This window comes from Strix aluco, chromosome 30 (assembly GCF_031877795.1).
Source record: "Strix aluco isolate bStrAlu1 chromosome 30, bStrAlu1.hap1, whole genome shotgun sequence".
Classification (NCBI taxonomy): Eukaryota; Metazoa; Chordata; class Aves; order Strigiformes; family Strigidae; genus Strix; species Strix aluco.
In genome coordinates, this window is record NC_133960.1 from 214295 (window position 1) to 240833 (window position 26539).

At 73.5% G+C, this 26539-nt stretch overlaps 9 protein-coding genes across 15 annotated transcripts; 6 read left to right on the forward strand and 3 right to left on the reverse strand.

The window, feature by feature from the left end:
* Positions 1-371: 371 nt before the first annotated feature.
* MPZ (myelin protein zero) lies at positions 372-3055 on the forward strand. The gene is given in 6 exon segments (XM_074809359.1): positions 372-539; positions 1065-1231; positions 1324-1537; positions 1616-1751; positions 1866-1926; positions 2058-3055. Coding segments are annotated over 6 exon segments (948 nt in total). The 5' UTR covers positions 372-472; the 3' UTR covers positions 2361-3055.
* Positions 3056-4473: 1418 nt separating this feature from the next.
* Positions 4474-5774, reverse strand: PCP4L1 (Purkinje cell protein 4 like 1). Its single transcript, XM_074809466.1, has 3 exons — positions 5736-5774; positions 5460-5514; positions 4474-5167 (listed from the first exon to the last, which is right to left on the reverse strand). Exons 1-3 carry the CDS (start codon positions 5742-5744, stop codon positions 5025-5027), a joined length of 207 nt encoding a protein of 68 aa, XP_074665567.1. The 5' UTR covers positions 5745-5774; the 3' UTR covers positions 4474-5024.
* A 552-nt stretch (positions 5775-6326) lies between these two features.
* Positions 6327-9191, forward strand: NR1I3 (nuclear receptor subfamily 1 group I member 3). Of its 2 annotated transcripts, XM_074809461.1 has the most exons (9): positions 6327-6396; positions 6682-6901; positions 7355-7485; positions 7892-8064; positions 8139-8314; positions 8394-8539; positions 8617-8733; positions 8806-8911; positions 8998-9191. In XM_074809461.1, exons 2-9 carry the CDS (start codon positions 6738-6740, stop codon positions 9125-9127), a joined length of 1143 nt encoding a protein of 380 aa, XP_074665562.1. In that variant the 5' UTR covers positions 6327-6396; positions 6682-6737; the 3' UTR covers positions 9128-9191. The 2 variants fall into 2 exon arrangements, with proteins under 2 accessions (XP_074665562.1, XP_074665563.1); XM_074809462.1 differs by lacking the exon at positions 8998-9191 and having other exon boundaries at positions 8394-8695; positions 8806-8886.
* Positions 9163-11506, reverse strand: TOMM40L (translocase of outer mitochondrial membrane 40 like). Of its 3 annotated transcripts, none has more exons than XM_074809464.1 (9): positions 11329-11506; positions 11109-11176; positions 10928-11020; positions 10531-10632; positions 10300-10375; positions 10105-10227; positions 9909-9985; positions 9737-9839; positions 9163-9656 (listed from the first exon to the last, which is right to left on the reverse strand). In XM_074809464.1, the coding sequence occupies exons 1-9, from the start codon at positions 11426-11428 to the stop codon at positions 9517-9519; spliced, it is 882 nt and encodes a 293-aa protein (XP_074665565.1). In that variant the 5' UTR covers positions 11429-11506; the 3' UTR covers positions 9163-9516. The 3 variants fall into 3 exon arrangements, with proteins under 3 accessions (XP_074665565.1, XP_074665564.1, XP_074665566.1); XM_074809463.1 differs by having other exon boundaries at positions 10300-10405; positions 11329-11503; XM_074809465.1 differs by lacking the exon at positions 10531-10632 and having other exon boundaries at positions 10300-10405.
* Positions 11507-12566: 1060 nt separating this feature from the next.
* Positions 12567-13381, forward strand: APOA2 (apolipoprotein A2). The gene is made up of 3 exons (XM_074809435.1): positions 12567-12718; positions 12905-13133; positions 13208-13381. Exons 2-3 carry the CDS (start codon positions 12922-12924, stop codon positions 13323-13325), a joined length of 330 nt encoding a protein of 109 aa, XP_074665536.1. The 5' UTR covers positions 12567-12718; positions 12905-12921; the 3' UTR covers positions 13326-13381.
* Positions 13382-13562: 181 nt separating this feature from the next.
* Positions 13563-14751, forward strand: UFC1 (ubiquitin-fold modifier conjugating enzyme 1). Of its 2 annotated transcripts, XM_074809155.1 has the most exons (6): positions 13564-13726; positions 13810-13877; positions 13982-14045; positions 14127-14203; positions 14276-14366; positions 14456-14615. In XM_074809155.1, exons 1-6 carry the CDS (start codon positions 13604-13606, stop codon positions 14525-14527), a joined length of 495 nt encoding a protein of 164 aa, XP_074665256.1. In that variant the 5' UTR covers positions 13564-13603; the 3' UTR covers positions 14528-14615. The 2 variants fall into 2 exon arrangements, with proteins under 2 accessions (XP_074665255.1, XP_074665256.1); XM_074809154.1 differs by lacking the exon at positions 14276-14366 and having other exon boundaries at positions 13563-13726; positions 14456-14751.
* A 126-nt stretch (positions 14752-14877) lies between these two features.
* On the forward strand, positions 14878-19558 carry USP21 (ubiquitin specific peptidase 21). Of its 2 annotated transcripts, XM_074809150.1 has the most exons (14): positions 14878-14931; positions 15492-15576; positions 15654-16455; positions 17364-17423; positions 17623-17746; positions 17845-17956; positions 18039-18176; positions 18262-18326; positions 18420-18523; positions 18598-18684; positions 18766-18844; positions 18959-19066; positions 19148-19262; positions 19362-19558. In XM_074809150.1, the coding sequence occupies exons 3-14, from the start codon at positions 15679-15681 to the stop codon at positions 19450-19452; spliced, it is 1860 nt and encodes a 619-aa protein (XP_074665251.1). In that variant the 5' UTR covers positions 14878-14931; positions 15492-15576; positions 15654-15678; the 3' UTR covers positions 19453-19558. The 2 variants fall into 2 exon arrangements, with proteins under 2 accessions (XP_074665251.1, XP_074665250.1); XM_074809149.1 differs by lacking the exon at positions 15492-15576 and having other exon boundaries at positions 14909-14931.
* A 794-nt stretch (positions 19559-20352) lies between these two features.
* Positions 20353-23292, forward strand: PPOX (protoporphyrinogen oxidase). 2 transcript variants are annotated; one of them, XM_074809151.1, is made up of 13 exons: positions 20353-20373; positions 20473-20567; positions 20658-20792; positions 21277-21392; positions 21469-21601; positions 21695-21839; positions 21920-22110; positions 22199-22259; positions 22340-22458; positions 22542-22655; positions 22721-22864; positions 22942-22984; positions 23056-23292. In XM_074809151.1, exons 2-13 carry the CDS (start codon positions 20481-20483, stop codon positions 23190-23192), a joined length of 1425 nt encoding a protein of 474 aa, XP_074665252.1. In that variant the 5' UTR covers positions 20353-20373; positions 20473-20480; the 3' UTR covers positions 23193-23292. The 2 variants fall into 2 exon arrangements, with proteins under 2 accessions (XP_074665252.1, XP_074665253.1); XM_074809152.1 differs by lacking the exons at positions 20353-20373; positions 20658-20792 and having other exon boundaries at positions 20388-20567.
* On the reverse strand, positions 23239-25871 carry B4GALT3 (beta-1,4-galactosyltransferase 3). The gene is made up of 6 exons (XM_074809153.1): positions 25397-25871; positions 24934-25169; positions 24670-24860; positions 24472-24594; positions 24188-24292; positions 23239-24107 (listed from the first exon to the last, which is right to left on the reverse strand). The coding sequence occupies exons 1-6, from the start codon at positions 25650-25652 to the stop codon at positions 23630-23632; spliced, it is 1389 nt and encodes a 462-aa protein (XP_074665254.1). The 5' UTR covers positions 25653-25871; the 3' UTR covers positions 23239-23629.
* Positions 25872-26539: the final 668 nt, after the last annotated feature.

Genomic DNA, 26539 nt, shown 5'->3' on the forward strand with positions numbered 1-26539 from the left:
TGAGCCCCACACGATGGGGCAGGAGCTGCCAGCACCGCCCGGTGCCCGCGGGACAGGAGGGGACGCGGCGGTGGCCCGTGGCATGGCCGCTGCAAGACCCCAGTCCCTGGGACCAACCGGGCACCGCGGCCGAGTGCCGCTGCCCCCTGGCTCCGGCCACATTCCTGCCGAGCCGCCTCCGCCGCGGGCGGGAATGCGGCCGGACAAAGGGCGCTGTGTGTGCGGCCCCCCCCGCTGCATGCTTCCCCCTCCTCGCCCATGGCCGCACTAAATGCCCCCTTTCACCCCCTGTGCCCCCCCCCGGCTGCCCCGCGCCCATTGGCCCGAGGCCGGGGCGCCGCCGGCATCACCCGCCGCTGCTTGCTCTTAAACCTCGGCCCCCTTCCCGCCAGCACCCTTCGGCACGCCGCCGGGCCCCGTGCACCGCCAGCCCTCCATGCGGCTCGGAGCCGGCCGGTGACAGGCAGCCACCATGTCGCAGGGTGCCGGGGGCAGCCGCAGCCGCCTCCTCCTCCTCGCCGGGCTCCTCTTGGTGCTGGGTAAGGTGGGGACGGGGACAGGGGACCAGGGCTGCTGCTCCTGAAGTGCTGATCCCCGGTGCTGGGGGGTACTGGGAGCCCTGGGAGGTGACCGCGGGGCTGGCAGCCACCCACACGTCAGCTTTTGGGGCCATCACCAGCGGTGACAACGCGCCGGGACCATCACCGGGCCACAAGGAGAGTCCCAGCACCAGCCACCTCCCTGGGGCAGGCGAGGGGTGCTGGCTGCTGGCCTGGCCCTGCCGCCGTCCCCGGGCATCAGCCGGCGCCAGGACACGGTCCCCTCCCAGGCGGCTGTGGGGACGCCAGGGCGGAGGCTCCCCACAAAGGCACCCACAGTGTCACAGAGCCGCTGTCCCCCACCAGCCCTTGGGTTTTCTCCAGGGCCAACAAAAGCCTTTTGGTAGCAGCACGGGGCCAGGCATGGGGCCGGCGCGGGGGCACAGACTGTCCAGCGGCCCGGCGAGGGGCACCATCCCCATGCCGGGGTCCCCCCTGGGGCTGACGGGTCTGTGCCCCCAGCAGGGCTGTCCCCGACGTTGTCCATCCACGTGTACACGCAGCGGGAGGTGTACGGCACCGTCGGCTCCCACGTCACCCTCTCCTGCAGCTTCTGGTCCAGCGAGTGGATCTCCGAGGACATCTCCATCACCTGGCACTTCCAAGCCGAGGGCTCCCGTGACAGCATCTCCGTAAGCTCCCGCTCCGCTTCGGGGTGGGGGGGGCCCTGCCGTGCCCAGAGCCCCCGTGACCCCGCTGTCCGTGTGTCTGTCCCCATCGCTAGATATTCCACTATGCCAAGGGCCAGCCCTACATCGATGACGTGGGCAGCTTCAAGGAGCGGATGGAGTGGGTGGGCAACCCCCGCCGCAAGGACGGCTCCATCGTCATCCACAACCTGGACTACACCGACAACGGCACCTTCACCTGCGACGTCAAGAACCCCCCCGACATCGTGGGCAAGTCCTCCCAGGTCACGCTCTACGTCTTGGAGAAAGGTACGGCGCTGCCGGTCCCCCCCCGCCGTGCCCCCCGCCCTGACTGGGAGGGCTGACAGGGTGCTGCTGTCCCCGCAGTGCCCACCCGCTACGGCGTCGTGCTGGGCTCCGTCATCGCCGGGGCTCTGCTGCTGGTGGCCGTGGTGGTGGCCCTCGTCTATCTCATCCGCTACTGCTGGCTGCGGCGGCAGGTGGCCCTGCAGCGGCGGCTGAGGTGAGTCCCGCGGCCTGAGCAGGGCAAAACCACCCCGAAATGGGGCTGCCGGGCGGGACGGGGCGGGCTCTGGCCTTCCTGAGTCGCCTTTTTGCCTTCCCACCCCCATTCCAGCGCCATGGAGAAGGGGAAGCTGCAGCGATCGGCCAAGGACGCGTCCAAGCGCAGCCGGCAGGTGAGAGCCGAGGGGTTGGGGGGGCAAAACGGCTCGGCCGGGGTGGGGGCGATGCCCTCTCCTACCTTTTGGGGTGGAAGGAGAGGCGGGGGGTGAAGCCCCGCGGCACCGACGCTGCCCCATCCCCGCAGGCGCCCGTGCTCTACGCCATGCTGGACCACAGCCGCGGCACCAAGGCAGTGAGCGAGAAGAAAACCAAGGGAGCCCCCGGAGACTCCCGCAAGGATAAGAAATAGCGGTTAGCGGGCAGGGAAGGTATCGCGGGGGCGGACGCCGGGGCCCCCCGGCCCCCCAAAGTCGTCATGACCATCGAGATGGAGCTGCGGGGGGATGCCGCCGAGGCCGCTCGCCCCCCGCCCGCCGCCCGCTCCCCCAGCCGGGGCAGTCTCAGGAGCGCCCTGATGCACATCATCAAGCCGAACGCCGGGACCTGACGCCCAGCCGCTGGCGGAGGGGGGGGGCCAGGACGCGGCCCCCCCAGCTCCGGGAAGCGGCTGCCCCGCGGCGCGGGACCCGGCGAGGAGCAGGGTGTGGTCCTCGCCCCGGGTCCCCCGGCCTCGGGGACACCCCGGCGTCCCCCCACCCCGTCCCGATGCCCCTTGGTTGGTACCTTCCTCTGCGCAACCGCTGCCCTGCCCAGCCCCGGGCACTGATGTAATTTTTCTATTTGAAGATGCAACCACTGAATTTTTGGGTCTGTCCCCCACGGGCTGCCTTGGTCCCCCCCTCCCCAGGGACCTGCGTGGTCCCCACGGGACCGAGCCGCCCCCTCCCTCCCCGTCACCCCCCCCAAACCAGTCTCCGGGAGGGTTTCTCTGCCCCCATCGTTGCTCCTTTTCTGGCCGTTTTCTCGTCTCTCTCCGCAACTGAACCCAAATGACGTTGCGGGGTGGCTCCCGCCCCGTCCCCTCCGTCCCGCTCCCGTCCCCCATTAACCCTCCCGCCTCGTAACCCCCAGCCCCCCCGCGTCGGCTGGAGCCTCGCGGAGGAGGAGAGGCTGCGGCCGGGCTGGAGGAGCTGCCAGTGCCCATCACCCCAGAGCCGGGCGCCGCTCCCCAACATGTTTTTCTACGCCCTGTCCGTGTCCCCCCATCCCACGGCGCCATTAATAAAACTCACATCTCCAGGAGCCCCGTGTCCGCCCCGGCTCGTCGCTGTTCCCTGTTCAAGGTGGGGGTGTCAGGGAGGGGGGGGCGGAGGGTGGCTGAGCACTTGTGAACTCGCTGCATGGACCCCCCCCAGCCCCACCAGGGAAAGGGGTGTCGCTGCCACTGTCCCGGTTTCCCCGGGGGCGAGGTGACATCTCGAGGGCATCCTCGCGGCACCCCAGGGACCCCCCGCAGCCGGGGTGGGGCTGTCCCCGGGGCCACCCATCATGGCTGCACCCCACCCTAGGGCCACCTTCCCCCTCGTCCCCATTAGCTGTTAATTAAAGCTCACGCCAATTAACACAGAGGCCCCATCTCAGGTGCTGCCCTGGGTGCACGGCCCCGGGCACAGCCTAGGGGGGGTCTTCCCCCCCCCCCCAGCCATCGCCCACCCAGCAGTGACCATCCCCATCCTGGCAGCAGGGGCTCAGGGAGGGACGACAGCTCTGGCTTCGGGGGGGTTTGGGGCGCTGGGCTGACTCTGCGCCCCCCCAGCCCCATCCTGCCGCGGCACCGTCCCAGCAAGGGGCCCCCGCGCTGCCCCCCCGGCCCTAGAACTGTCTTTTCCCTAATAAGTCTTCAGAGCGAGCGGGGGCCCAGCCCGACCCCGGGGTGTCCCCTGGGCCCTTTCCCTTGGCCACCGACGCTGTTTTTCTTTCCAGGGAGCTATTTCTGCCAACGCTCTGCGGCTCCACGCCAGGGCCCGGTGTCCTCGGTCACCCCGCAGCATCGGGCACCGCAGGGACCGGCCCTGAGCGCACGGAAATCCCCCTGCACCCCGCCAGTGGTTTTATTTTACACCCCAACGCATTTTTTCCCCACCACCAGCAGGTACCTCCAGCCCTCGGTGATGCCGGGGCTGGGAACCGCTGCCAAAGTCAGCCCCGAGCGAAAACTTTGATGCCTGGAGGGACAGGGCCCTGCGAGGCCTTCATCCCCCGAGGAAGAGGAGCAAGTGGCAGCATCTCTCATCACTGCTGCCCTGCGAGGCCTTCATCCCCCGAGGAAGAGGAGCAAGTGGCAGCACCTCTCATCACCGCTGCACAGAGCGGCGTGATGGGAAATGGGGCCACGGCACCGGGGGCTGAGACCCAGCGGCTGATAAATTAAGCAGATTTTCATGGGGAAAAAAACTCCAATCAGAGGGTGACAGAAGAGCCTGCGGGGGGATGAAGCCGTTCCCAACGCTCCACCCAAGGGGTCCCATCCCGGTGGGGGAACCCTCTGCCCACGTCCCGGGGCCCCCCTGCCCACCCCCCCCCAGGCGGGGACAGCCTGGCACCCCCGGGGCTGTTTTTAACGGGGGGCTCCACCCGCTCCCCCAAAGGGGGACCCGGGGGTCCTACCCAGTGGGGGACAGTCCCCGCACCCCCTCCCACAGACCACACACCGGCCCGGCTCCTCTTCCGGATGGTTTATTCTTTACACATGCTGAATCCCCCCAGGGGAGGGGACGGGGACAGGAGCGTGGGGAGGGGCAGTGCGGGGTGGGGAGCACTCTGTGCCGGGGGGGGGCCCGGTTTCCCGTGGTGGGCTGCAGCCAGACCCGTCCTCCCCACAGCATCCCACCTCCTGGGACGGGACAGGGGCTTCCCTCGCTTGGGGGACACTGGTGTCCCCCCCAAATCCCCAGCAGCCAGCTTGCTGCCATGGCCAGGGAAATGGAGGCTGTCCCAGGGAAAAGAGCGTTTCCATGCCCTCCCCCTGCACAAGGGCCACCTCCACTCCGGGGGACACGGGATTCAGCCGCGTCTCCCCCACATCGACCCCCCAGCTTCACCCAGGGTCCAGGCTCAGGGGTGGGCGAGGGGTAGGGAAGGGCCGAGCCCCCCCGGCTCCGCTCGCAGAGGACGGGGCAGCCCCGGTATGGCAGAGGTCAGGATGGGACCGTGCCCACGTGAAGAGCGGGGTGCCCGCCGCGGGCAGGGGGTCCCGGGACCCCGGAGCTGCTCAGGGCCCCGACTCCTTCTTCCGCTTCTGGAAGCGGCGGAATTTCCCCTGGATGGCGAGCGCGGCTTTCTCCGTCTCGGGTGCACTCAGGTCGATGTCGATCTCCTCCTCCTCCTCCACCTTCTTGGGGTCACCAGCTTTGGCTGAGGAGGGGGGACACAGGACAGGGGCTGCTCTGGTTGCAGCCTGGCACCCCCAGACCCACCCCAGCACCCTGACGCCCCCCCCAGCAGCAGGGTACACCCAGGGGGGCACCCTGCCACCCCCCCCAGGGGAAGGACAGAGCAGGTCCCCAAATCCATTCAGGTGTGTTCCCCCCCCGCGGTGGGGACACAGATCCTGGGGGCTCTGTTTTGGGGACAGGAGCTGCCGGCGGTCCCCAGGGCAGAGCGGGGGGGCTCGGGCAGAGGTGACACTGGTGTCGGGGGTCCTCACCTTCCTCCTGCCCGCCGGGGGCCTCCGCCGCGGAGGGGGACTCGTGGGGGCTGCGCTGCGAAGAGAAAGGGGTGTCCGGGGGTGACACGGGGCCCCCGGCAGCAAACCCGCACCGGGGTAGGGGACAACGGGCTCCGCTTTGCCGGGGACCCCCCGCGGTCCCCCCCCCGCCTCCAGCCCCCCCCACCATTCCCAGGGCAATTCCTCTCCCGGCCCATCGCTAAAAACAAAGGGAAAAGGGAAACCCCCGCGCTCCGCCCGGCGCCGGGTCCTCACCCCGCTCATGGTCGCTCCGGTGCCGCCGCTCCCGGTGCGGCCCCTCGCGCTGCCACCGCCTTTATAGGGGCGCGGCTGAGTGACGGCCGCGGGCAGCCAATGGGGCGCGGGGGCGGGGCCGCGTGGGGACCTGCCCCCCCGCGTGTCGCACCCCCCCTCCGAGCCTCGACGCCCCGCGGAGCCGGACCCGGGGGGAACCGTGGGGGGGGTCGTGGCTGTTGTCACCCCCTGAGCTGGCGCCGTCCCGGGGCACCCCAAAGGTGGGAGGTGACACCCGGGGGGGGGACACAGGCGCTGCCCGGGGGTCCTGGGACAGGGACGCTGCTGGCACCTCCCAGCGTCAGGACGGCCACCACCGTGGTTCCTGTCCCCTCCGGGCTCTGCTGCCACGAACACCCCCACAGCACCCATGTGCCTGCCTGTCCCCTGCCTGTCCCCTCCATGCCTGCCTGTCCCCCATGTCTGCCATGCCTGTCCCTGCCTGTCCCCCCCCGTGCTGCCTGTCCCGCCCCCCCGTGCTGCCTGTCCCCGCCTGCTCCAGCGTCACTCAAGTTCAAGGTTCAAACTCCACGGGGCTCCGGCTGGGAGACGACAGGGACAAGTAGGGGCCGCGTGTCCCCTCACTGTGTGGCACCGGGCACCAGCGGGCACCGGGTCCCAGGTACCGGCACCGACAGGCACTGGCCGCCTTCAGGGGCGTCAGGGGGGCGGTTTGGTGGTGGCCGGGCAGGGGGTCACGATGGCAGGCGGGGGCATGAGGGGTGTGCTGTGGGGCGGGGGGGGACACTGTGGCTTCGAGGGGACATGTAGGGAACAGGGCGCAGGAGCTGGTGTCGGGGCAGCGGCTGCGGGACGGGCGTGCTGCCGGCGGAGCGCGGTGCCGGGCGTTGCTCAAGTGGGAGCTGCGGTGTGTTACACCCCCCCCCACGCTCACCGCCTCCTGCAGGCTCTGTCCTCACTGCGGCCACCCCGGTCTGGGCGCTGTCACCCACGTCCCCAGCCATGTCTGTGTCGAGCCCCTCGGATGCGGAGAGCAGCCCCTGCCCGCTGCCGCGGGGCCCCGGGGGGGAGGACGCGGAGGAGAAGGTCTGCGCCGTGTGCGGGGACCGCGCCACCGGGTACCACTTCCATGTCCTGACCTGCGAGGGCTGCAAGGGCTTCTTCAGGTGGGGGCTGCCACCGCGGGGTGGGTGACATGGGATGGGACAGAGGAGGGGGACAGGATGGGATGGGGCAGGACAGGATGGGAAAGGACAATATGGGATGGGACAGGAAAGGATGCGACGGGACAAGAGGGACCAAAATGGGGTGGGATGGGATAAAATGGGATGGGACAAGGGGACAGGGCAGGATGGGACAAGACACAGTGGGGCGGGGTGGAAGAAGATGGCCCCATGGACAGGGGGTGGGTAGGACAAGACAGGACAGCCACCGCCATCCCATGCTCGGGCCACCCGCCTCCTCCGGGGCACAGTGGGGACGGGGTCCTGGGGACTGGAGGTGGCCCCTGCTCTGGGACATCCTCTCCCTCAGCCCCCGCTGCCCCTCTGCCCCCCCGGGGACACACAGGGACAATCCCCGTGGCCTCACAGCCGGGCCCCGGGCCCATGTCCCCCCAGACGCTCCATCAACAAGGGCGTCCGCTTCACCTGCCCCTTCGCCCGGAGCTGCCCCGTCACCAAGGCCAAGCGGCGGCAGTGCCAGGCCTGTCGCCTCCAGAAGTGCCTCGACGTGGGCATGCGGAAGGACAGTGAGCACACGGACACGGGGACGGCGGGGGGACAAGGGGGAGAGGGGATGGGGGGACACAGGGGACTCCTGGGGGGAGGAGAGGGACATGGAGCAGAAGGGAGGGGAAGGACATGTGGGAAAGGGGATGAGGGGGACCTAGAGGGGAAAAGGGGGGACACGGGACAGAGAGGACCAGCCTGGGTGGGACAACAGGGGAGGGGACGGGGCGGAGGGGACGGGGCAGCCCAGGGGGGCGTGAGGGGACAGCAAGGGATGGGGGCACAGAGGTGACAGCAGGGGGGTGCAGGAGAGGGGGGACAAGGGGGACCCCCTGGGGGAAGGGGATCACGGGGCACTGGTGCCTCCAAGCACCAGGGGGTCCGGCGCCACCAGTGACCCCGGACCCCGCGCGGCGGTGGCGGCAGTGATCATGTCGGAGGAGGCGCTGCGGCAGCGGCGGGCGCTGCGGGGGCAGCGGCGGCTGGCACGGGGGCCGCCGGCGGGGCTGACGGCGGAGCAGCAGGAGCTCATCGACATCCTCATCGCGGCCCACCAGCGCACCTTCGACTCCAGCTTCTCCCAGTTCGCGCACTACTGGGTGAGCGGGGACCCCCCGGGGCCCGGCCGTCCCCGCGGGGCCCCAGCCCGGTGCTAACGCCCCGGCCGCCGCAGCCCGCTGTGCGCCTCTACGTGCCCAGCCCGCGGGCGCAGAGCCCCCCGCCGCTGCCGGACGGCCCGGCCGAGGACGTGCTGCCCGACGTCTTCTCCATGCTGCCCCACTTCGCCGACCTCAGCACCTTCATGATCCAGCAGGTCATCAGCTTTGCCAAGGAGATCCCGGCGTTCAGGTCTGGGGCGGGGGGACGATGGGCGGGAGCCCCCCGGGGCCGCCCCCGCCCTGACACCCCCCCCCCACCCCCCCGGCAGGACTTTGCCCATCGACGACCAGATCTCGCTGCTGAAAGGGGCCACCCTGGAGATCTGCCAGATCCAGTTCAACACCGTCTTCAACGCGGAGACCAAGGCCTGGGAGTGCGGGCAGCACTGCTACACCATCCAGGACGGAGCGCTGGGTGAGGGGGGACGGTGGCCCTGGGTGGCGGGGGACACCGCGGCCCCGGCCCACCCGTCACCACCGCGCTCCCCCCAGCCGGGTTCCAGCAGATCTACCTGGAGCCGCTGCTCAAGTTCCACATCAGCCTGAAGAAGCTGGAGCTGCACGAGGCCGAGTACGTGCTGCTCCAGGCCATGCGGCTCTTCTCGCCAGGTGGGGACCGGGGGGGCCGCGGCGGCCGGGCGTCCCCTTGGCCCCGCTGACAGCCCCACCCCGCACCCCCAGACCACGCCGGCGTCGCCCAGCGGGACGTCATCGACCAGTTCCAGGAGAAGGTGGCGCTGACGCTAAAGAGCTACATCGACCACCGGCACCCCCTGCCCGGGGGCAGGTACGCGCCCGCCGGCACGGCCGCGGCCCCTCTGCCGTGGGGACGGCCGCCGGGTCCGAGCCAGGTGTCCCCGTGTCCCCCCCAAGGTTTCTCTACGCAAAGCTGCTGCTGCTGCTGACGGAGCTGCAGACGCTGAAGGTGGAGAACACGCGGCAGATCCTGCACATCCAGGACCTCTCCTCCATGACGCCGCTGCTCTCCGAAATCATCAGCTAAAGCCCGCGCCGCGCCGTGCCCCGCGCTTCACCGGGCAGAGTAAAGCTCCTTTATTTTTCCAGGCCCCGCGGGCGCGTGAGCCCAGAACCACCCACTGCGCCGCTGGGGGGGACCCGGGGCAGAGCGGGGGGAGCAGGGGGGAGCGCGGCGCCGGGGCGAGGAGGGTGGCGCGGGGCCGCCGCGAGCCCCCGGCCCCGAGCACCAGCCGCTCCTCGGCCCAACCGGCCACCGCACGCTGTCACACAGTGTCCCCTGGCCTCGAGGGACCAGGTCCTCCCTCCGCGGGCTCCCCCGGCGCCGCGATGCGGGAGCAGGGCCCGGCCGGCACCCCCGCGGCGCGGCAGCTCCCTGAGCAGGACAGTGGCACGTGCCGCCCACCCCGCGGCCCCTCAGCCCACGATGACGCTGAAGCCGCAGTGGAAACGGTTCTTCCAGTGGTTGAGGAAGGCGCCCAGAGCCAGGGTGACGGGCAGGGGGGGCAGCTTCTTCTCCAGCACCCCCCCGACGCTCCAATTACTGTCCAGAAGCCCTGCGGGGGGGGGGACACGCACGGGGTGAGCGCCCGGCCGGTGCTGAGGCTGCCAGGTGCCAGCGCGGCTCCTCGCTCACCTCTGAAGACCATGTTGGCTTGCGGCAGGTTGAGCTGGTAGCCAAAGGCGAAGGTGGTGTCCTGCAGCCGCGTGTTGGCCTCCAGCTCCACCCCAACCTGCACCTGCGGGGCAGAAACCGTGAGGCCCCGGGGCGGGGGCCGGGGAGAAGCGGGGGCCGGGGGGCCGCTCACCTGCTCGTTGGCTCGGTGGTAGTAGCTGGCGTGGGCTCCACCGTACCCCACGTTCAGCGTCGCCACCCACTTCAGAGCTGGAAGAGAGAAGCGAAGGGGGGGGCGAGGGCAGCCGGGGCGTCCCCCGGGGCCGGCGCGGCGGGCGGGACCCCCCAGGGCCGTGCCCGGGGCCCCCCCAGCGCGGGCGCCCGCATACCCGTGTATTTGCCCGCCAGCGTCAGGATGGCGCCCTCCTCCCCCGGCCGCCGGTGATAAACCATCTCCCCGCCCAGCACCAGGCGGGGGGTGACGCTCTGGAGGAAATGGGCCACCAGGATCACTGCGGGGACACAGGGCCCTCAGCGCGCGGCCCCCCCGGCCCCGCGGCGGGGTGGGGGGAGCCCCCGCTCACCGGACTCGCCCAGCAGGTCGGGGTTGCCCAGCGTGAGGGTGGCGGTGCAGTCGTCCCCCCGGTACTCGCCGTCGAACTGCCACGTCACGAACTTGGCCTGGTGCGTCTGCAAGGGGACGGCCACCGCCGCGGGTCCCGCCCCCGTCCCCAGCGCCGCCTGTGGGGGACGGCGACGCCCCGACACCCCCGGACACCCCCCGACACCCCCCGGCCTCTCCCGCCCGGCCCCACCTGGAAGACGGCTTTGGTGCGGACGCGCTCGGCCACCAGCTGCAGCACTTGGGCGTTGAGGCTGCCGCTGCTGTCCATGTCCCCGACCAGCGTGGGGAAGGCCTGGGGACGGGGGGGTCACCGGGGCAGAGGGGCACCCCCATCCCCTGTCCCCGGCTGGAGCCGCGGGCCGGGACCCCTCGTCCCACAGGTGACCCCCACCCATCCTGGCGCCATCTCAGAGCCTTGCGGCCACCCCCCGTCCCAGGGCCACCCCGGGAGTGTCCCAGGGCCACCTTGAGGCCACCCCAGGGCCACCCCCCATCCCAGGGCCACCCCGGGAGTGTCCCAGGGCCACCCTGAGGCCACCCCAGGGCCACCCCCCGTCCCAGGGCCACCCCGGGGCGCGGGGCCTCACCTCGGTGGGGCCAAGCTGCCGGTCCCCCACGAAGGTGGCGTTGAAGTGGTAACTGGAGGGGCCGAGGGTGCTCATGTGAACCGTGTGTGTCACCTGCGGGGACGGCGGGTCAGCGGGGGCGGGGGGCAGCGGGGGGGCCGCGGCCACAGTCCGTGTGTCCCCTCCCGCGGGTCCCCCTGACCTGGAAGTGGCTGCTCAGGGTCTTGTTGACGATCAGCTTCACCCCCTCCATCTGCTGCGGGAAGACCTCTGCGAGAGAGCGCGGGGTCGGTGGGGGCACCGCACCCCCGGGCAGTCCCCCGGTGCCTCCCCGCTGCCCCCCGGGACCGGCCCGTCCCCCCGCGCCTGCGGACCCCCCCCGGTCCCGGTGTCCGCCCCCCGCCCGGCGCCCCCGGCCCCACCTTTGCACCGCCGGTGCAGCTCATCGAAGCTGCCGGGGCTGCCCAGCGGCTCCCCCCGGCGCGGGGCGCGGGGCGCGGCGGGGCGCAGCGCGTTGCCCATGGCCCGGCCCGGCCCTACGGCCGCCCGCCCCCCCCGTCCCCGCCGGGCGCCGCCATCGCGGGCGCGGGCGCCGGAAGCGGCTTCGCGGGGCCGCGCCCGCCCGAGGCCGCCGCCGCCATCTTGGGCCCGGGCAGCGCTCGCCGCCCATTGGCTGAGCCGCGGGGGCGGGGCCGCGCCGGACCGTGCTGCCGCGTCCCGCCCCCCCCGTGTCCCGGGTGGCCCCCCCCGTGTCCCGGGTGTCCTCCCCCCCCTCCCCGTGTCCCGGGTGTCCCCGTCTCCTCCCCGCCCCCGCATCCCGTTTACTCCCTCGTGTCCCATGTCCCCCCCGTCCCTCCAGGCCGTGTCCCAATTCCCCCCGTGTCCCCCCCCCGCGTCCCCCGCACCTCCCCCGCCTGTGTCCCCTCCTTGCCCCACGTCCCCTGTCGCACATCCCCCTCCTTGCCCCGTGTCCCCGTCCCCTGTCCCTGCTGCCGCCACCAGCACCCCTCCTGGCAGGGTGCTGTGGCCGGGGGCTCGGGGGGGAAGGGCCCCTGTGGCCCCACTGGTGACCCAGGGGACAAAGAGTTTTAGTGCCCGGTGCCGCCCAGGTGCCCTTTGGCCACGTGTCCCCAGATAGCGCCGGAGCCGGACCCCGGCCTGGCCCCATGGTGGGGGTGTCCCCAGGGTCCCCCCCATGGGTGCCCCCCTGGGACGGCCCCCGCCTGCCCCGCGCTGAGTCACGCTGTCACGTTGGCGGCCGAGGGTCAGCGATAAGGCGGGTGACGACCTTCGCCCCCTGGCAGCCGGGGTGGGTGTGCAGCCCCTCGGGGTGCCCCCACCCAGCAGGGACCCCGGGGTGGGGCAGGGGGGCTGGTGGGTGCTGGAGTGGGAGTACAGGGGGGGCCGGGGGCTGGGGGGGGCCCTGGGGCTGCTTGGGGGGTCCCACTGTGCTGCAGGGTCACAACACATTGTGGGGCTGGAACACGCCGTGGGGCCACACGTGCCACGGGGCCACTAGCCAAGCCCCCACCGTGGCAGCCCCGGCCCCAAGGGCCCCCACAGCCCAAACCCCCGGGCCGTTGTCACCCACCACCCGCGCTGGGCCGCAGGTCCAGGATCCCGGGGTGCGGGGCCGCCCTCGACAGCCCGAGGAGGGGCCGTCCCCCGCGGCGACCCTTACCCCCGCCGTGTTTACCGAGGCCACGGCGGGGCCGGCACGGCCCCCCTGGCCCAGGGGCGGGAGTGGCCGGGGGGATATAAGGAACCCCCGAGGGGGGACCCGCAGCCCCGCACCCCTGGAGTCCTGCCCAGGTGAGCGGCAGCCGGCGCCGCGCAGGACGGGACGGGGCGGGGTGGGGCGGGAGTGGGGCAGGATGGGGCCGTGGGGCCGGGCTATGGGGCAGGGATGGGGCAGGAGGGGGACCGAGGTTCCATGGGGCAGGACGGGGCAGGGGGGTGCCGTGGGGCGGAGCGGCTGCCACTGACCCAGCCCCGCAGCCCCCAGCCCCGCCAAGATGAAGGTGCTGGCGGCCGCGCTGCTGCTGCTCTGCGCCTGCCGCCTGCGGGCCGCCGTGGTGAGGCGCGAGGCCGTGGAGGCCGCCCCCACCACCCCCGAGGCCGCGCCGGCCGTCGAGGACTTTGTCAACCGCTACTTCCCGCTGCTCTCCGTCTTCACCAAGGAGCTGCCCCAGAAGCTGCAGGCGGAGGAGCTGCGCAGCCAGGCCGAGTACGGCGGGGGGACACGGGGGACGGGGCCCTCGGGCACCCCTCAGCCCCCCCTCACTGTCTGCCTCTCCCCAGGGCCTACTTCGACCGGGCCAACAAGCAGCTGGCGCCGCTGGCCCAGGAGCTGCGGAGCAACATCGTCAACCTCTTCTCCTCCGTGCTGGAGCTGGGCAAGGGCGAGGGGCAGCCCTGAGCCCCGCCATGGCGGCCCCCGCACCCGCCCCGTGACAATAAAAGCCTCGGAGCCGCTGCCGTGTCGCTGGTGCCGGGGGGCCGGGAGGGGGGGAGGGGGGAGGGAGAGCGAGCGCGTCTGAGACCCGACAAACTCACTTCTGCCAGCACTAAAGATGGAGGTGCCGGGGCGGCGTCGCGCCCCGCCCGTGCCCCTGGTAAAGATGGCGGCGCGGGGCCCGGCGCCTCCGGGAACGTCACTTCCGCCCCGGGCCGAGCCGCGCTTCCGGCGGCGGGGACATGGCGGAGGAGGCGGCGCGGCGGGCGGTGGCGGAGCTGCCGCTGCTGCGGACGGCGGCGGGGCCGCGGGACCGGGAGGGGTGGGCGCCGCGGCTGAAGGAGGAGTACCGGGCCCTCATCCAGGTGCGCCCGGACCGCCGGTTTCCCCCCCCCCTTCCCGGTCCCCCCGGGCTCCCGGCGGCCCCGCTCACCCCCGCTCCCCCCAGTACGTGGAGAACAACAAACGCGCCGACAATGACTGGTTCCGCCTGGAGTCCAACGCCGAGGGCACCCGGTGGGTGAGCGGGGCGGGGGCCGGGCCGGGCTCCCCCCGCCCCGGGGCCGCTCCGGTGTCCGGGGGCGGGGGCCGGGGCTGAGGGTCCCCCCCGGCGGTTGCAGGTGGTCCGGGAGGTGCTGGTACATCCACGAGCTGCTCAAGTACGAGTTCGCCCTCGAGTTTGATGTGAGTGGGGGCGGGGCGGGGGGGCACGCGGGGCGGGGGGGGCTCGGGGGGGGCGCTGACCCCCGCGTGCCCCCGCCCCAGATCCCGGTGACCTATCCCGCCACCGCGCCCGAGATCGCCATCCCCGAGCTGGACGGGAAGACGGCCAAGATGTACAGGTGTGGGGAGTGGGGGGGTGTCCCGGGGTAGGGGGGGGCCCGGGGGGTCTGACGGCTCCCTCCTCCCCCCAGGGGGGGCAAGATCTGCCTCAGCGACCACTTCAAGCCCCTCTGGGCCAGGAACGTCCCCAAATTCGGCCTGGCCCATCTGATGGCTCTGGGGGTGAGTCGGGGGTGTCGTGGCAGGGGGGGTGACACTGCGGGGGAGGGGGGGGGTGTCCCCCCGGGGCCGCTCACCCTCTGTCCCCGCAGCTGGGCCCCTGGCTGGCCGTGGAGATCCCCGACCTCGTCGCCAAAGGCCTCATCCAGCACAAGGAGAAGTGAGCGGCTGGGGGGGGGTGCACACACCCACCCCCCCCCGGCTGCTCCCGCCGCTTCGCTGCTGCCCCTCAATAAACGCTTCAGCCCTGGCCTTGCCCCCGCCTGCTGCTCCGGGGCTCCCGGTGAGGGGGCGGCCCCCCCGCCCAGCCCCCGGCGCCGTCCTACAGGAACGCTTTACCGGCGGACGCTGTCGCTTTAAGAAGAGCGGGTGCGGCGGCTCCTTTAAGAACGGGGGGGCGGTGGGTGGGACGCCGCGCGGTCTCCATGGCGACGCGGGGGCGGGGCGGGGGGCGGGGCCGCGCAGGCGCAGCGCTGGGCGCGAGGCGGCGCGGGGCGGGGCGGCGCGCGGGAGGAACAAAGATGGCGGCGGGTGCTGCGGGAGTTGTTGCCATGGCGGCCCGCGGCAGGTACGGCGGGGGCGGGGGTCGGGGCGGCCGCAGCGCCGCGGGGCGCCCTGGTACCGGCCGCGGGGGGGGGGGGGCGGGGCGAGGGGAGCCCCGAGCTGGGGGCACGGGCGGGCCGGGGGGGGGGCTGGAGGCCTCCGCCATGGCGCGGGGCCCCCGCCCGGGCTGGGGGCTCGGGGCTCTCGCCGGGCCGCGGCTCCCGGCGGCTGCACCGCGGCCACCGGCGCTGCATCCGCCGCGGGCCCCGCCTGCGCCCTGCCCGGAGCGGGGCGAGCCCGGCGGGACCGACCCCCCCCGCCCCGGAGCCGCTCTCCGGGGACAACCGAGCACCGGCAGCCTCCGCGCGGGGCCCGCGCCGCCCCCCCACCCCCCCCCGTGCCGGGTGTCCCCGCGGAGCCAGGCCCGGGAGGCGGCTGCCCCCTGCCCGGCCGCTCCGAGCGCCGGGAGCTGCCGGCGGGGCCAAGCGCCGCCGTGACTCGCCCGCCCCTGGCGAGCGGGGGGCTGCGGGGTCTCGCCGCCCCCGGCCCCGGCTGCTGACCCGGCGCATCCTCCTTGTGCCGCAGGGCCCCCGCCGACGGGACGCTCCGGCCGGCCGCTCGCCGCGGGGGGCTGTGAGCGGCGCTGGCGGGCGGCGGCGCGGGCAGAGAGGTGGGTGCGCGCCCCGGTGCCCCCCCGCGCCGGCCCGGCGCCGCCGGCGTCAGCCCGGTCCCTCTCCCCCCGCCCAGGGCTCCGCTCTCGGCCGTCGCCGCGATGCCCCAGGCCTCGGAGCACCGCGTCGGCCGGGCCAGGGACCACGGCGTCGTCACCTCCCAGCCCAAGGCGGCCGCCAAGCTGCCCAGCGGGCACCGGGCCCTGAGCCAGGAGCGCCACGCCGCCGCGCTGGCCTCCGCCGCCGCCAACGGGCTCTCCCCGGCCCCCAAGCTTCGCCTCCTGCCGCCCCGGCCCGGCCCGCTGGACGACCGAGGCAAGAAGCTGGAGCTGGACCGGGGTCGGGCCTCGAAGCGGGGGGAGGCTCTGCGCGGCTCGGCGTGCCGGCGGGGGCCCGTGAAGGCGGACCACGCGGTGCGGGTGCCCGGCTCCCCGCAGGCGGGCGCCGTGCCGGGCAGCGCCTCCTTCTCGCTGCCCGCCGGGGCCTCGCTGGCGGGCCGCGAGGCCGAGCGCCGCCGGAGCAACCTGGCCCGCTCCAAGTCCATCAGCATCGGGGACCTGAGCCAGGGTGGCGGCGGCGGCCGCGCCGAGGACGTGGCGGCGGTGCTGAGCCGGCTGGTGCTGAGGGACTGTGGCCATCAGCTGAGCGCCGGCTCGCTGGCGCTGCGGAGGAGCTCCTCTCTGCGGAGGGTCAACGTCTCCCCGGGGCTGGACGGGAAGCCCGCGGCCCCGCTGCTCTCCGTCCGGCCCGAGGGCTGCCCGAGGACTCGTACCGCCCCCGACCCCCCGTACGCCCACAGCCCCGGCGTCCCGGCGCCCGGCAGCCCCGCCATGGGCAGAGCCCCGGCACCCGGCAGGACCGAGGAGAAGACGGCAGCCGTAAGAGCCTCCGGATTTGTCCCGCTGGCGGGACGTGCCCTGGGCCCTGTGTTGCCCCAGTCCCGCCAGGGTCGGTGACGCTGTGGGGCAGGGCTGTGGGGCTGGTCTCACCTCTCCCCCCTCCGCTCCTCCTGGGGGACCCCCAGGTGTGAAAGGGTCGAGTGCCCTCGGCCCTGGGGGTGCCGGGGGCCGACCGGTGCCGTGCCCGTTTCCGCATCTGCCTTCTCGCTGCTGAGCAGCCCCTGTCCTCCGCTCGCCCTGGGCCACGTGTGGGGATTAGGTTCCCTGAAATCCTGGGGACGGGCCTGCGCTGGTGGGGGACGGGGATGGGGACGTGGCTCGGCCACCACGGCGCGTCCCCCGCCGGCGGCACAGGGCTGCCCTGGCCCCGCCGAGCTGCCCAGCTGCCCACGCCGCGCTCCCGCCCCTCGCTGGGCGGCACGAGGCCGGTTTGCCTCCGCCGCCCGTTCTCCGGGCGCCCGCTGTCCCTCTCCTTCAATCTAATCCCCCGAGATGAGCCTCCAGCAAGGCCCAGAATAGCCGGGGGAAATCGGATCAGCTAATGAGCTGTGGCTTAGGGGGGCGGAGGGGGCCCGGCAGGTGCCGCAGTCCCGTCCCGGCGCCCCGGCGGTGCCAGGGCCATGCCGGGGCTGCAGGCGGCCACACTGGTGGAGCTGCCGCGCCAGCTGCACCGCACCCTGCTCACCCAGCGGGAGCTGCAGGGCCGCGGCGCCGGCATCTCTGACTCGGTGGTCCACACGGCCGTCATGGGGCTGCTGCTCGTCAGCGGCGAGGTGAAGCCGGGGGAGCGTCCGTCCGTCTGTCCGTCCGTAGGAAGCCAAGGGGCGGCTGGAGGGGGTTTACGACGCGGGGACGGGTCTCACCCCCGTCCCTTTGTGTCCCCGCAGACCCATCACACCCTGCTGCTGGGCTCGGGACACGTCGGCCTCAGGAACCTGGGCAACACGGTAAGCGCCCGCGTTGCCCATCCCTCTGTCCTGGGGACCCCCTGCGCTCGTGGTTCCCTCCCTCCGGCACGTCCCTGGAGCTCCCCCAGCCCCTCGGGGGTCCCTGTGGCGCAGCCGGGGGTGAGGGGACGTTGGGGACGTGCCGAGGCCCGGCAGCCTCCCCCCAGGGCATCACCACGTCCCCGCCGCTCTCTCGCAGTGCTTCATGAACGCCGTGCTGCAGTGCCTGAGCAGCACCAAGCCGCTGCGGGACTACTGCCTGCGCCGGGACTTCCAGCAGGAGCAGCCCCCTGGCCCCCGCGCCCCCCAGGAGCTCACCGAAGGTGGGACAGAGCCCCCCTGCAGCTAATCCCCCCCCCCCCCCAGGGCCTTACATAAACCTCACTGGCGCTGACACCCACCACGTCCCCTGTCCCCGCAGCCTTCGCCGACGTCATCGCCGCCCTCTGGCACCCCGACTCCTCCGAGGCCATCAACCCCGGGCGCTTCAAGGCCGTTTTTCAGAAATACGTGCCCTCCTTCACCGGATACAGGTGAGACTTGGGACCCTCAGCAGCTCCCCGGCCTCCCCGGGGGGCGGCGGTGGGTGCAATGAGTCCTTCCCTCCCTCCGCAGCCAGCAGGACGCGCAGGAGTTCCTCAAGTTTTTCATGGACCGGCTGCACGTGGAGATCAACCGCAAGGGCCGCAGGACCCCCAGCATCCTCTCGGATGCCCGGCGGAGCCCCGCGCTGGAGGACCCCGAGACGCTGAGGTGAGGGGGGGTGGGGCAGAGGGGGGCGGGGGGGGGAGCCCCGGCCGTGGGGATGTGCAGCCTCACCCGCCACCTCTCGCCACAGCGACGACGAACGCGCCAACCAGATGTGGAAGCGATACCTAGAGAGGGAGGACAGCAAGATCGTGGGTGAGTGCTGCCGGGCGGGGGTCACGCCCTCCGGACCCCTAAACCCCTCCGGCTGCCCCCCTCTGCCCGGCCTCACACCCCCCTCGTCCCCAGACCTCTTCGTGGGGCAGCTGAAGAGCTGCCTCAAGTGCCAGGCGTGCGGCTACCGCTCCACCACCTTCGAGGTCTTCTGCGATCTCTCCCTGCCCATCCCAAAGGTAGGGACGGGGCAGGGCCCCCCCGCCCCCCCCGGCCGCCCCCCGGGCTCCCACCTGACCCCCTCCCCCTGCAGAAGAGCTTTGCCGGCGGGAAGGTCTCGCTCCACGACTGCTTCAGCCTCTTCACCAAGGAGGAGGAGCTGGACTCCGAGAATGCCCCGGTAAGAGCCGGGGGCTGGCGGCTCGGGAGCGCTGGCTCGGCAGCCCCCGGCCCCTCCTCACCGGCGCCGTGCCACCGGCAGGTCTGCGACAAGTGCCGGCAGCGGACACGGAGCACGAAGAAGCTGACGATCCAGCGCTTCCCGCGCATCCTGGTGCTCCGTATCCTTCAGGGAGCGGCGGGGGGGGCCGGGGAGAGGCCTGGGGGGGGGTGGTGCCGTCCCTCCCTCCCTCCCTCCGGCCGCTCGGGGCTGCGTTTCCCTTGACGCTGCCCAGACCTGAACCGGTTCTCCACCACCCGCTACTCCATCAAGAAGTGCTCCGTCTTCGTGGACTTCCCGCTGCAGCAGCTCAACCTGCGGGAGTTCGCCAGCGAGAAGGCGGGTGAGGCGCGGCGGGGGGGGAACACGGCAGGGGGGCCATGCCGAGCCTGGGGGCCGCGCTGACCCCGGCCTGCCGCCGCAGGCAGCGCCGTCTACAGCCTCTACGCCCTCTGCAACCACTCGGGCAGCGTCCACTACGGCCACTACACGGCCTTCTGCCGCGACCCGGCCGGCTGGCGCGTCTACAACGACTCCCGGTAGGTGCCCCCACCCCTCCCGACCGCCCCCCCGCCTCGCCGGGGCCCCGCGTCCCCCCCACCCGCCGGGGCGGGCGTGGGCTGAGGGTGCTGCCGCAGCGTCTCGCCCATCAGCGAGAACCAGGTGCCGTCCAGCGAGGGCTACGTCCTCTTCTACGAGCTGGAGGAGCCCCCAGGAAGGAGGCCCTGAGCCGCCCCGCGCCCGGGGGCTGCCCCCGCCCCGTGGCCCGTGGGGCGGGGAGGGGGGCCGGGCGGCCGCAGCCCCCGCTGCCCCGGGGGGGGCTTTTGTGAATAAATTTATTAAAAAAAAAAAAAAGCCAGAGTTTGGAGGTGTGAAGGGTTGGGAGGTGGGGGGGCGGGGCCTGGTGCGGGAGGGGCGGGGCTAGAGCTGACGGGCAGGTGAGCTGTGGGGGCGGGGCCTGGGGCGGGGCTAGAGCTGACAGGCAGGTGTGCAGTGGGGGTGGGGCCTGGGGTGGGAGGGGCAGTGCTAGAGCTGATGGGCAGGTGTGCAGCAGGGGCGGGGCCTGGGGTGGGCGGGGCTAGAGCTGATGGGCAGGTGTGCGGTGGGGGCGGGGCCTGGGGGGGTGGGGCGGTACTAGAGCTGATGGGCAGGTGTGCAGTGGGGGCGGGGCCTGGGAGGGGCGGGGCTAGAGCTGACAGGCAGGTGTGCAGCAGGGGCGGGGCCTGGGGTGGGAGGGGCAGTGCTAGAGCTGATGGGCAGGTGTGCAGTGGGGGCGGGGCTAGAGCTGACAGGCAGGTGCACTGCGGGGGGCGGGGCCTGGGGTGGGAGGGGCGGTGCTAGAGCTGACGGGCAGGTGTGCGGTGGGGGCGGGGCCTGGGAGGGGCGGGGCTAGAGCTGACAGGCAGGTGCGCTGCGGGGGGCGCAGCCTGGTGCGGAAGGGGCGGGGTATCGGGCGTGTGGGCGGGGCGTAGGCCGCCGGGGGCGGGGCGCGTTGCTGACCGCGCCGCAGCCTGGTCCTGCTCGGCCGCCGTAGCGCTGGGAACGGGGGGCGGTCCCTGATCCTGTCCATCAGAGGAGAGCGTCATGCCATTGGCGCTCCACGTCCTTAGCCCCGCCCTGTCCCCGGCTCACACGCGGGCACCGGGAGAGGTGCGGACGGGGCGGGGGGGGCGGGGGGGGCCCGGGGGTGCCGGTCCCGGTCCCGGTCCCGGTCCCCGGCGCTCAGCCCGGCCCCGCTGCCCGGCCCAGGTCCCTCAATGCCGCCGACCGTGGCCGTCGTGGGGGGCGGCATCAGCGGCCTGGCCGCCTGCTACCACCTGGCCCGCGGCCCCCGCCCGCCCAAGGTGAGCGCGGGGCCCCGCCGGCCCCCGGGTCCCCCTGGGAGTCCCCCCCCGATCCCCGGGGACACTCCGGGGTGACCGCGCTGTCCCCAGGTGCTGCTGCTGGAGGCCAGCGGCCGCCTCGGGGGGTGGCTGCAGAGCACCCGCACCGCCGACGGGGCCGTGTTCGAGCACGGGCCGCGGGGCGTCCGCCCCGGGGGGGCGGTGGGCACCGACACCCTGCACATGGTAGGGCGGGCCCGGAGGGCGCAGGCGGGGGTCCCTGGGGCTTGGTTCAGGGCACCAGGGGGACCCAGGGTGCTGGGATCCGGGGGGGGGGTGGGGGGTGGTGGTGTGTGTGTGTGTGTGTCCCTTGGGCAGGGTGCTGGGATCTGGAGGGGGGGGGGTCCCTGGGTTGGTCCAGGGTGCTGGAGGCCAAGGGGGTCCCTGGGTGGGTGTCGGGGGTCCCTGGGGCCATGAGGGCACGGGGATCCTGGGGTGCAGTGGTCCGGGGGGGGCCTGGGGCTGGGTGCCGGGTGCCAGAGGGTCTCCGGGTGGGGGCTGGGGTGTTGCGGGGTCCCTCGGTTGGTCGAAGGTGCCAGGGTCCGGAGGGGGTCCCTGGGGGCGTGCACGGGTCTGGGGGTCCCCGCACGGGTGCTGGGGTCCCGTCGAGGCTGCCCCGCGGCGGGTCCTGGGCCCGTCCCCGCCCCCGTCCTGCCCGTGTCCCCCCCAGGTCTCCGAGCTCGGCCTGGAGAGCGACGTCCTGCCCGTCCCCGGGGACCACCCGGCCTCCCAGAACCGCTTCCTCTACGCCGGCGGGGCCCTGCACAAGCTGCCCTCGGGCCTGGGGTAGGTGCCTGCCCCGGCGCCCCCCCACCCGGTGCCACCCGCGGGCCGCCCTTCCCTGAGCCCTCGGTGTCCCCAGGGGCCTGCTGCGGCCGGTGCCCCCCTTCTCGCGGGCGCTGCTCTGGAGCGGGGTGCAGGACCTGCTGGCGCCGGCCGGGACGGAGCCCGACGAGAGCGTTCACGCCTTCGCCCATCGCCGCTTCGGCCGCGAGGTGGGCGCCTGCGCGGGGTGATAACGCCGGGGGTTTATCAGGGCCTGGCAGGGGCCGGGCGGGGACCGACCTCACCCCACCACGTCCCTGCAGGTGGCCGACATCGCCGTGGACAGCCTGTGCCGGGGGGTGTTCGCCGGGGACTGCCGCGCGCTGAGCATCCGCTCCTGCTTCCCCGCGCTCTTTGAGGCCGAGCGGCGCTGGCGCTCCGTCCTGCTGGGGCTGGCGCTGGGCTCCGGTAAGCGCCGGGATGCCGGGAGGGGACACCCCAAGTGCCACCGCTGCGGCATGAGGGGACACCGGCGCTGTCACCCGCAGGGAAGGAGCGCGGGGCCGAGTCGGGGCTGAGCCGCCGGGCGCGGGCCGAGCGCTGGAGTCAGTGGTCGCTGCGGGGCGGGATGGAGAGCCTGGCCGAGGCGCTGGCGGCCTTCCTGCGCCCACGCGGCGTCGAGCTGCGCTGCCACGCGCCCCTGCTCCGCCTGCGCCGCTGCCCCGATGGCCGCTGGCAGGTAGGGCCCTGGCTGGGGGGGTGCCTGGGTCCCCTTCTCAGTGCCCCCGTCCCTGTGACACCCCCGCCAATGCTCCTCTTCCCCCCAGCTCACCCTGGCAGACGGCACCGTGACGGCCGACCACGTGATCAGCGCCCTCCCGGCCGCAGGTAGGGCTGGGCGTTCCCCTGGGGCCTAGGAGGGGCAGGGGGACGGCATTGTCCCCCCATGATGTCCCCTCTCCCCCCAGCCCTGGCTGAGGTGCTGCCGGACGAGGCTGAGCCGCTGGCACAGGAGCTGCGGCGCATCCCAGCTGTGTCGGTGGCCGTGGTGAACCTGCAGTACGAGGGCGTCACGTTGCCTGTCACGGTGAGACCAGCACCCACGGGTGTCCCCTGGCACCCACGGGGACCCCCAGCACCCACAGATGACCCCGTCCTGCTCCCACCCAGGGCTTTGGGCACTTGGTGCCCTCCTCCGAGGATGCCTCCCTCCTGGGCATTGTCTACGACTCGGTGGCCTTCCCCCAGCACAACGGCACCGGGGCCGCCTCGGTGCGGCTGACGGTGAGCAGAGGGGATGGAGTTGGGGGGGGGACACGGGGCTGTTGGGGGCTCACGGTGCCATACAGGTGATGCTGGGAGGTGCCTGGTTCGGGCAGAGCTTCGGGGAGGCGGCGGCCCCGGCGCTGCTGCTGCAGCGGGCGCAGGCAGCCGTGCGGGAGCAGCTGGGCCTGGAGCCGGCCCCGACCCGCTGCATCGTCCGGGTGCACCAGGTGGGTGACGGCACCGCGGGGCGGGGGGGGGGGGGCACGGCGGTCCCATAGGGCTCACCGGCTGCTCCCCCCCCCAGGCCTGCATCCCCCAGTACACACTGGGCCACTGGCAGCGCACAGGTAAGAGGGAGCCAGGGCATGGAGGGTCCCTCGGCCCCCGCCAGGCACCCACCGCCCGTCCCCGTCCCCAGAGCGCATCGGCCGCTTCCTGGCGGAGCAGCAGCTGCCCCTCAGCCTCGTCGGGGCCTCCTACGCCGGCGTCTCCGTCAACGACTGCATCGCCAGCGCCAGAGCGGCTGTGGAGCGGCTGCTGGGGTGGCCCTGCTGAGCCCCGGCCTCCCCTGTCCCCTCCTGGCACCCAGCAGTGCCGTGGCTGTAGGACAAAGTGTTTTTTTTATTGAAAAACCCTTATAAAGGTCCAGGGAGCAGCTCATAAATAGAATAAATAACCTCGCGCCGGCAGCGCAGCCTGCGACCGTCTTCAGGTGCCCACAGCCTGGAGCAAGACGGAGCCAGGCGAGCCCCCAGGGCCCCGGCTCTCCCCGCCCCCCTTTCCGGGGTGCCCCCAGTATCAGGCACCAGCCCCGCGGCCAACAGCTCCCTGGCTGGTTGCCCCCAGGGCTCGCTGCTCCCCCCAGTCTCTCCAGCAAGGCCACAACGCGCCCGGCCCAGCCGCGGCTCCCCCGCCCCGCACACCGCGGGGGCCCCTCCCCAGCGCCGGGCGGCGGCGAGCAGAGTCCATGCGGGAGCTGCGGTGGCCGGTGGCTAGCGGGGTCCTTGCGGCAGGCTCTGGTTGCCCCCGCGGGCGGGCAGGGTACCCTCCTCCTGCACCACAGCCACGCCGGCGCTGCTCCCCGGGTGGGCATCGCCCTCCCTGGCAGCCTCGGGGCTGCGCTGGGTGATCCCCGGAGGGGAACCGGTGCCATTACCCATCAGCGGCTGCCGCACGGCGGCTGTGGGCGACCGTGGGGACAGGGACAGCCCCTGGTCCCGCCAGCCCGTGGCGTCCCGCGGCAGCTTGCGCAGCATCTCCTCCCGGAAGAGGCTGGTGCTGCTGCGGTACCTCTGGCCCTCGTGGCCCGGCACCGGGCCCCTGCGGCCGTGGCCGGCGCGAGGGTCCGTCCCGATGTCGACCGTCAGGTTGGTGTAGAGGGGGTGGAGATGCTTGGCCAGCAGCGCGTAGGTGAGGGAGTTCATCCCGTCCTGCGTCCACATCCGCTGCGTGCGGATCAGCAGGTCGAACCTGGAAAGGACAAGGGAGAGGGAGCGTCGCCCCCAAGCCCATCCTGTCACCCCCAAACCCCCAGCCAGCCCCCCCCCGACCTGTGGGGGTTCTCCTCATTGCCTTTGTCGCTCTTGTGCTTCACCATCTTGTAGTGGCCGATGGAGACGGGCGGGCGGGCGATCTTCATGCCGGCCAGGCGCACCCTGCGGACGAGCCGCCGTGTCACCCGAGGGTGCCAGGGCCTGGGGATGGCACCCACATCTCCCCTCCGGTGCAGTGGCAACGGCCCCCACGCACTCGTCCTGCTTGGTGACGCCATCCCAGGGCCAGCGAGACACAAACACGGGGGACGGAGAGACCGGCGGTCCCCGCGGTGTCCTACCTGGTGGCAATGTCATCGTCCTCGCCGCCCCAGCCCCAGTACTCGTTGGGAAAACCGTTGATCTTCATGTACTGGTCAGGGGTGAGAGCTGAGACCCCCCCGAAGTACTGGGGGTACGGCAGGCTGCGAGGGGAGGGAGATGCTGAGCCGGGGCCGATCCCCTTGCTCCCAGCTCGCCCCCCCGCCGCGGTCCCTCACCTGTATCCGAATTTATTCATGGCGATGGAGACATGTTTGGGGTTCCAGGGGTCGCAGGTGTAGAGGTTGTGGTCGTTCTCGGGGATGAGGTCGACGTCGTGCAGGAAGAGGCAGTCCCACTCCTCGTCCTTCAGCGCCTCCTTCACCCCCACGTTCAGCAGCTTGGCACGGTTGAAGGTGGAGTTGCCAGCCTATGGGGAGAGGGGGCTGGCAGCAGCGGCCCGGCACGAGCCCAGCGCAGGCCCCTGCGCCCCCCAGACTCACCTGGTGCACCACGTAGATGCCGTAGTGCAGCTGCTGGCGCTGCAGGAAGGGGTGCAGGTAGTAGAGGAGGTGGCCCAGGTGGGTCTCGCGGTTGCGGTGGGGGATGATGACGGCGGTGCGGGACCGGGCCTCGCAGGTGAGGGGTTGGTAGCGGCCGCCCTCCCGCACCGCCGGGTTCTTCGCCTGGATCTGCTCCAGCGTGGGCACCCGGCTGAAGCTGACCGTCAGCGGGCCGACTGCGCGGGGACGGCACGGGCTGGCGTGGGGACGGGGCGCGGGTCCCCGGGGCCGCTCCCCCCCCGCCCCAAACCCGCGGGAGCCTCCCCAGACCGGCCCCGCCGGTTCTTCTTCCCCCGGGGAGGGGCGGCCGGTGCCTGCCCCGACCCCCCCCGCCCGGGGTCCCCCCACCGGCCGTGACGCTCCCCCGAAGCGGGGGGGGGCTGCGGGTGGCGGCCCCACTCACCGAGGAAGGGCGACCGCTCGGGGCAGAAGGGCAGCGGCCGCGCAGGGTCGGGGCGCGCGGGCCGGCGGGGCAGCAGCCGGCTGAGGTTGGCGTAGACGTCGTGGGTGCGGGAGTAGTCGAAGACGGGCCCGGCGGCGCGGCCGAAGAGGGACGTGAGGTTGCGGAACCCCCCCAGGGAGAAGTAGGCGACGAAGGCGAACTGGCAGCCCACGAGCAGCGCCAGCGTGCAGGGCCGCTCCAGCAGCCGCCGCAGCATGGCGGGGCCCGGCCGGGCCGCCGCGGGCCCGGAGCACCGGGGGCCCGGATCACCGGGGGCGGCTGCGGGCGCCGGGGGGGCCGGGCCGCATCGCGGGGCGCCGCGGGGAAGGGGGAGGGTGGGACCCGCGGCGCGGGGGGGGACACACGGACACACCCGGGGCGCTCCGGGCCCCCCCGGTACCTGCGGGCGGCGGAAACGCCTCAGCCCCGACCGGCCGCCGCCGCCATCTTGGAACGGACGGAGCGCGAGAGCGCGGGGCGTGGTGACGTGGGGGCGGGGCCTCCTGACGTGGCGGGTGTTAAAGGGGCCGGTCGCGCCCCGGCGGGCGGGGTCAGGGTGGGGCCAAGGCCGTGCTGCGGCAGGAGGGGCCGGGGCGGTGGCACCGAGGCCGCGGGGCTGCGGGTGGCGACGGGGGACGCGGTTCGGGTGCCTGAGGGTGGAGGGCGGGGCCCAGGCGGGGTGTGAGTGTCCCGCAGCGCCGGCGGGCGGCAGGACCCGGGGGAGCCCGAGCTGGCGTCAGGGGGCGGGGCGCCGCGTGGACGGCCCAAAGGGGCGTGTCCAGCGTCTCCTCCGTCGCCGCGGCAACCGCGCACGCTGCCGCCTCACCGCCCTTCCGCGTTTTTCCCCGCCCCCCTCCGTGACGTCACGGAGCGGGCGCGCTCCGATTGGTGGCAGGGCGGTGCCCTTCTGCCCGCCGCCCGCCCGCCCCGGCCTGGGCTACGGCCCCCGCGCCGTGCTGGTCCACGGCCCTGCGCGGCAGGTGCCGCCGGGACCGGGGGGGAACGCCCGGGACCGGGAGGGGGGTGTCCCCGTGCCCCTCCTCCGCGGATCCCCGCGCTCCCCTCCGGCCCTGGGTCCCCCCCGTGTCCCGTCCCCGCGGGGCT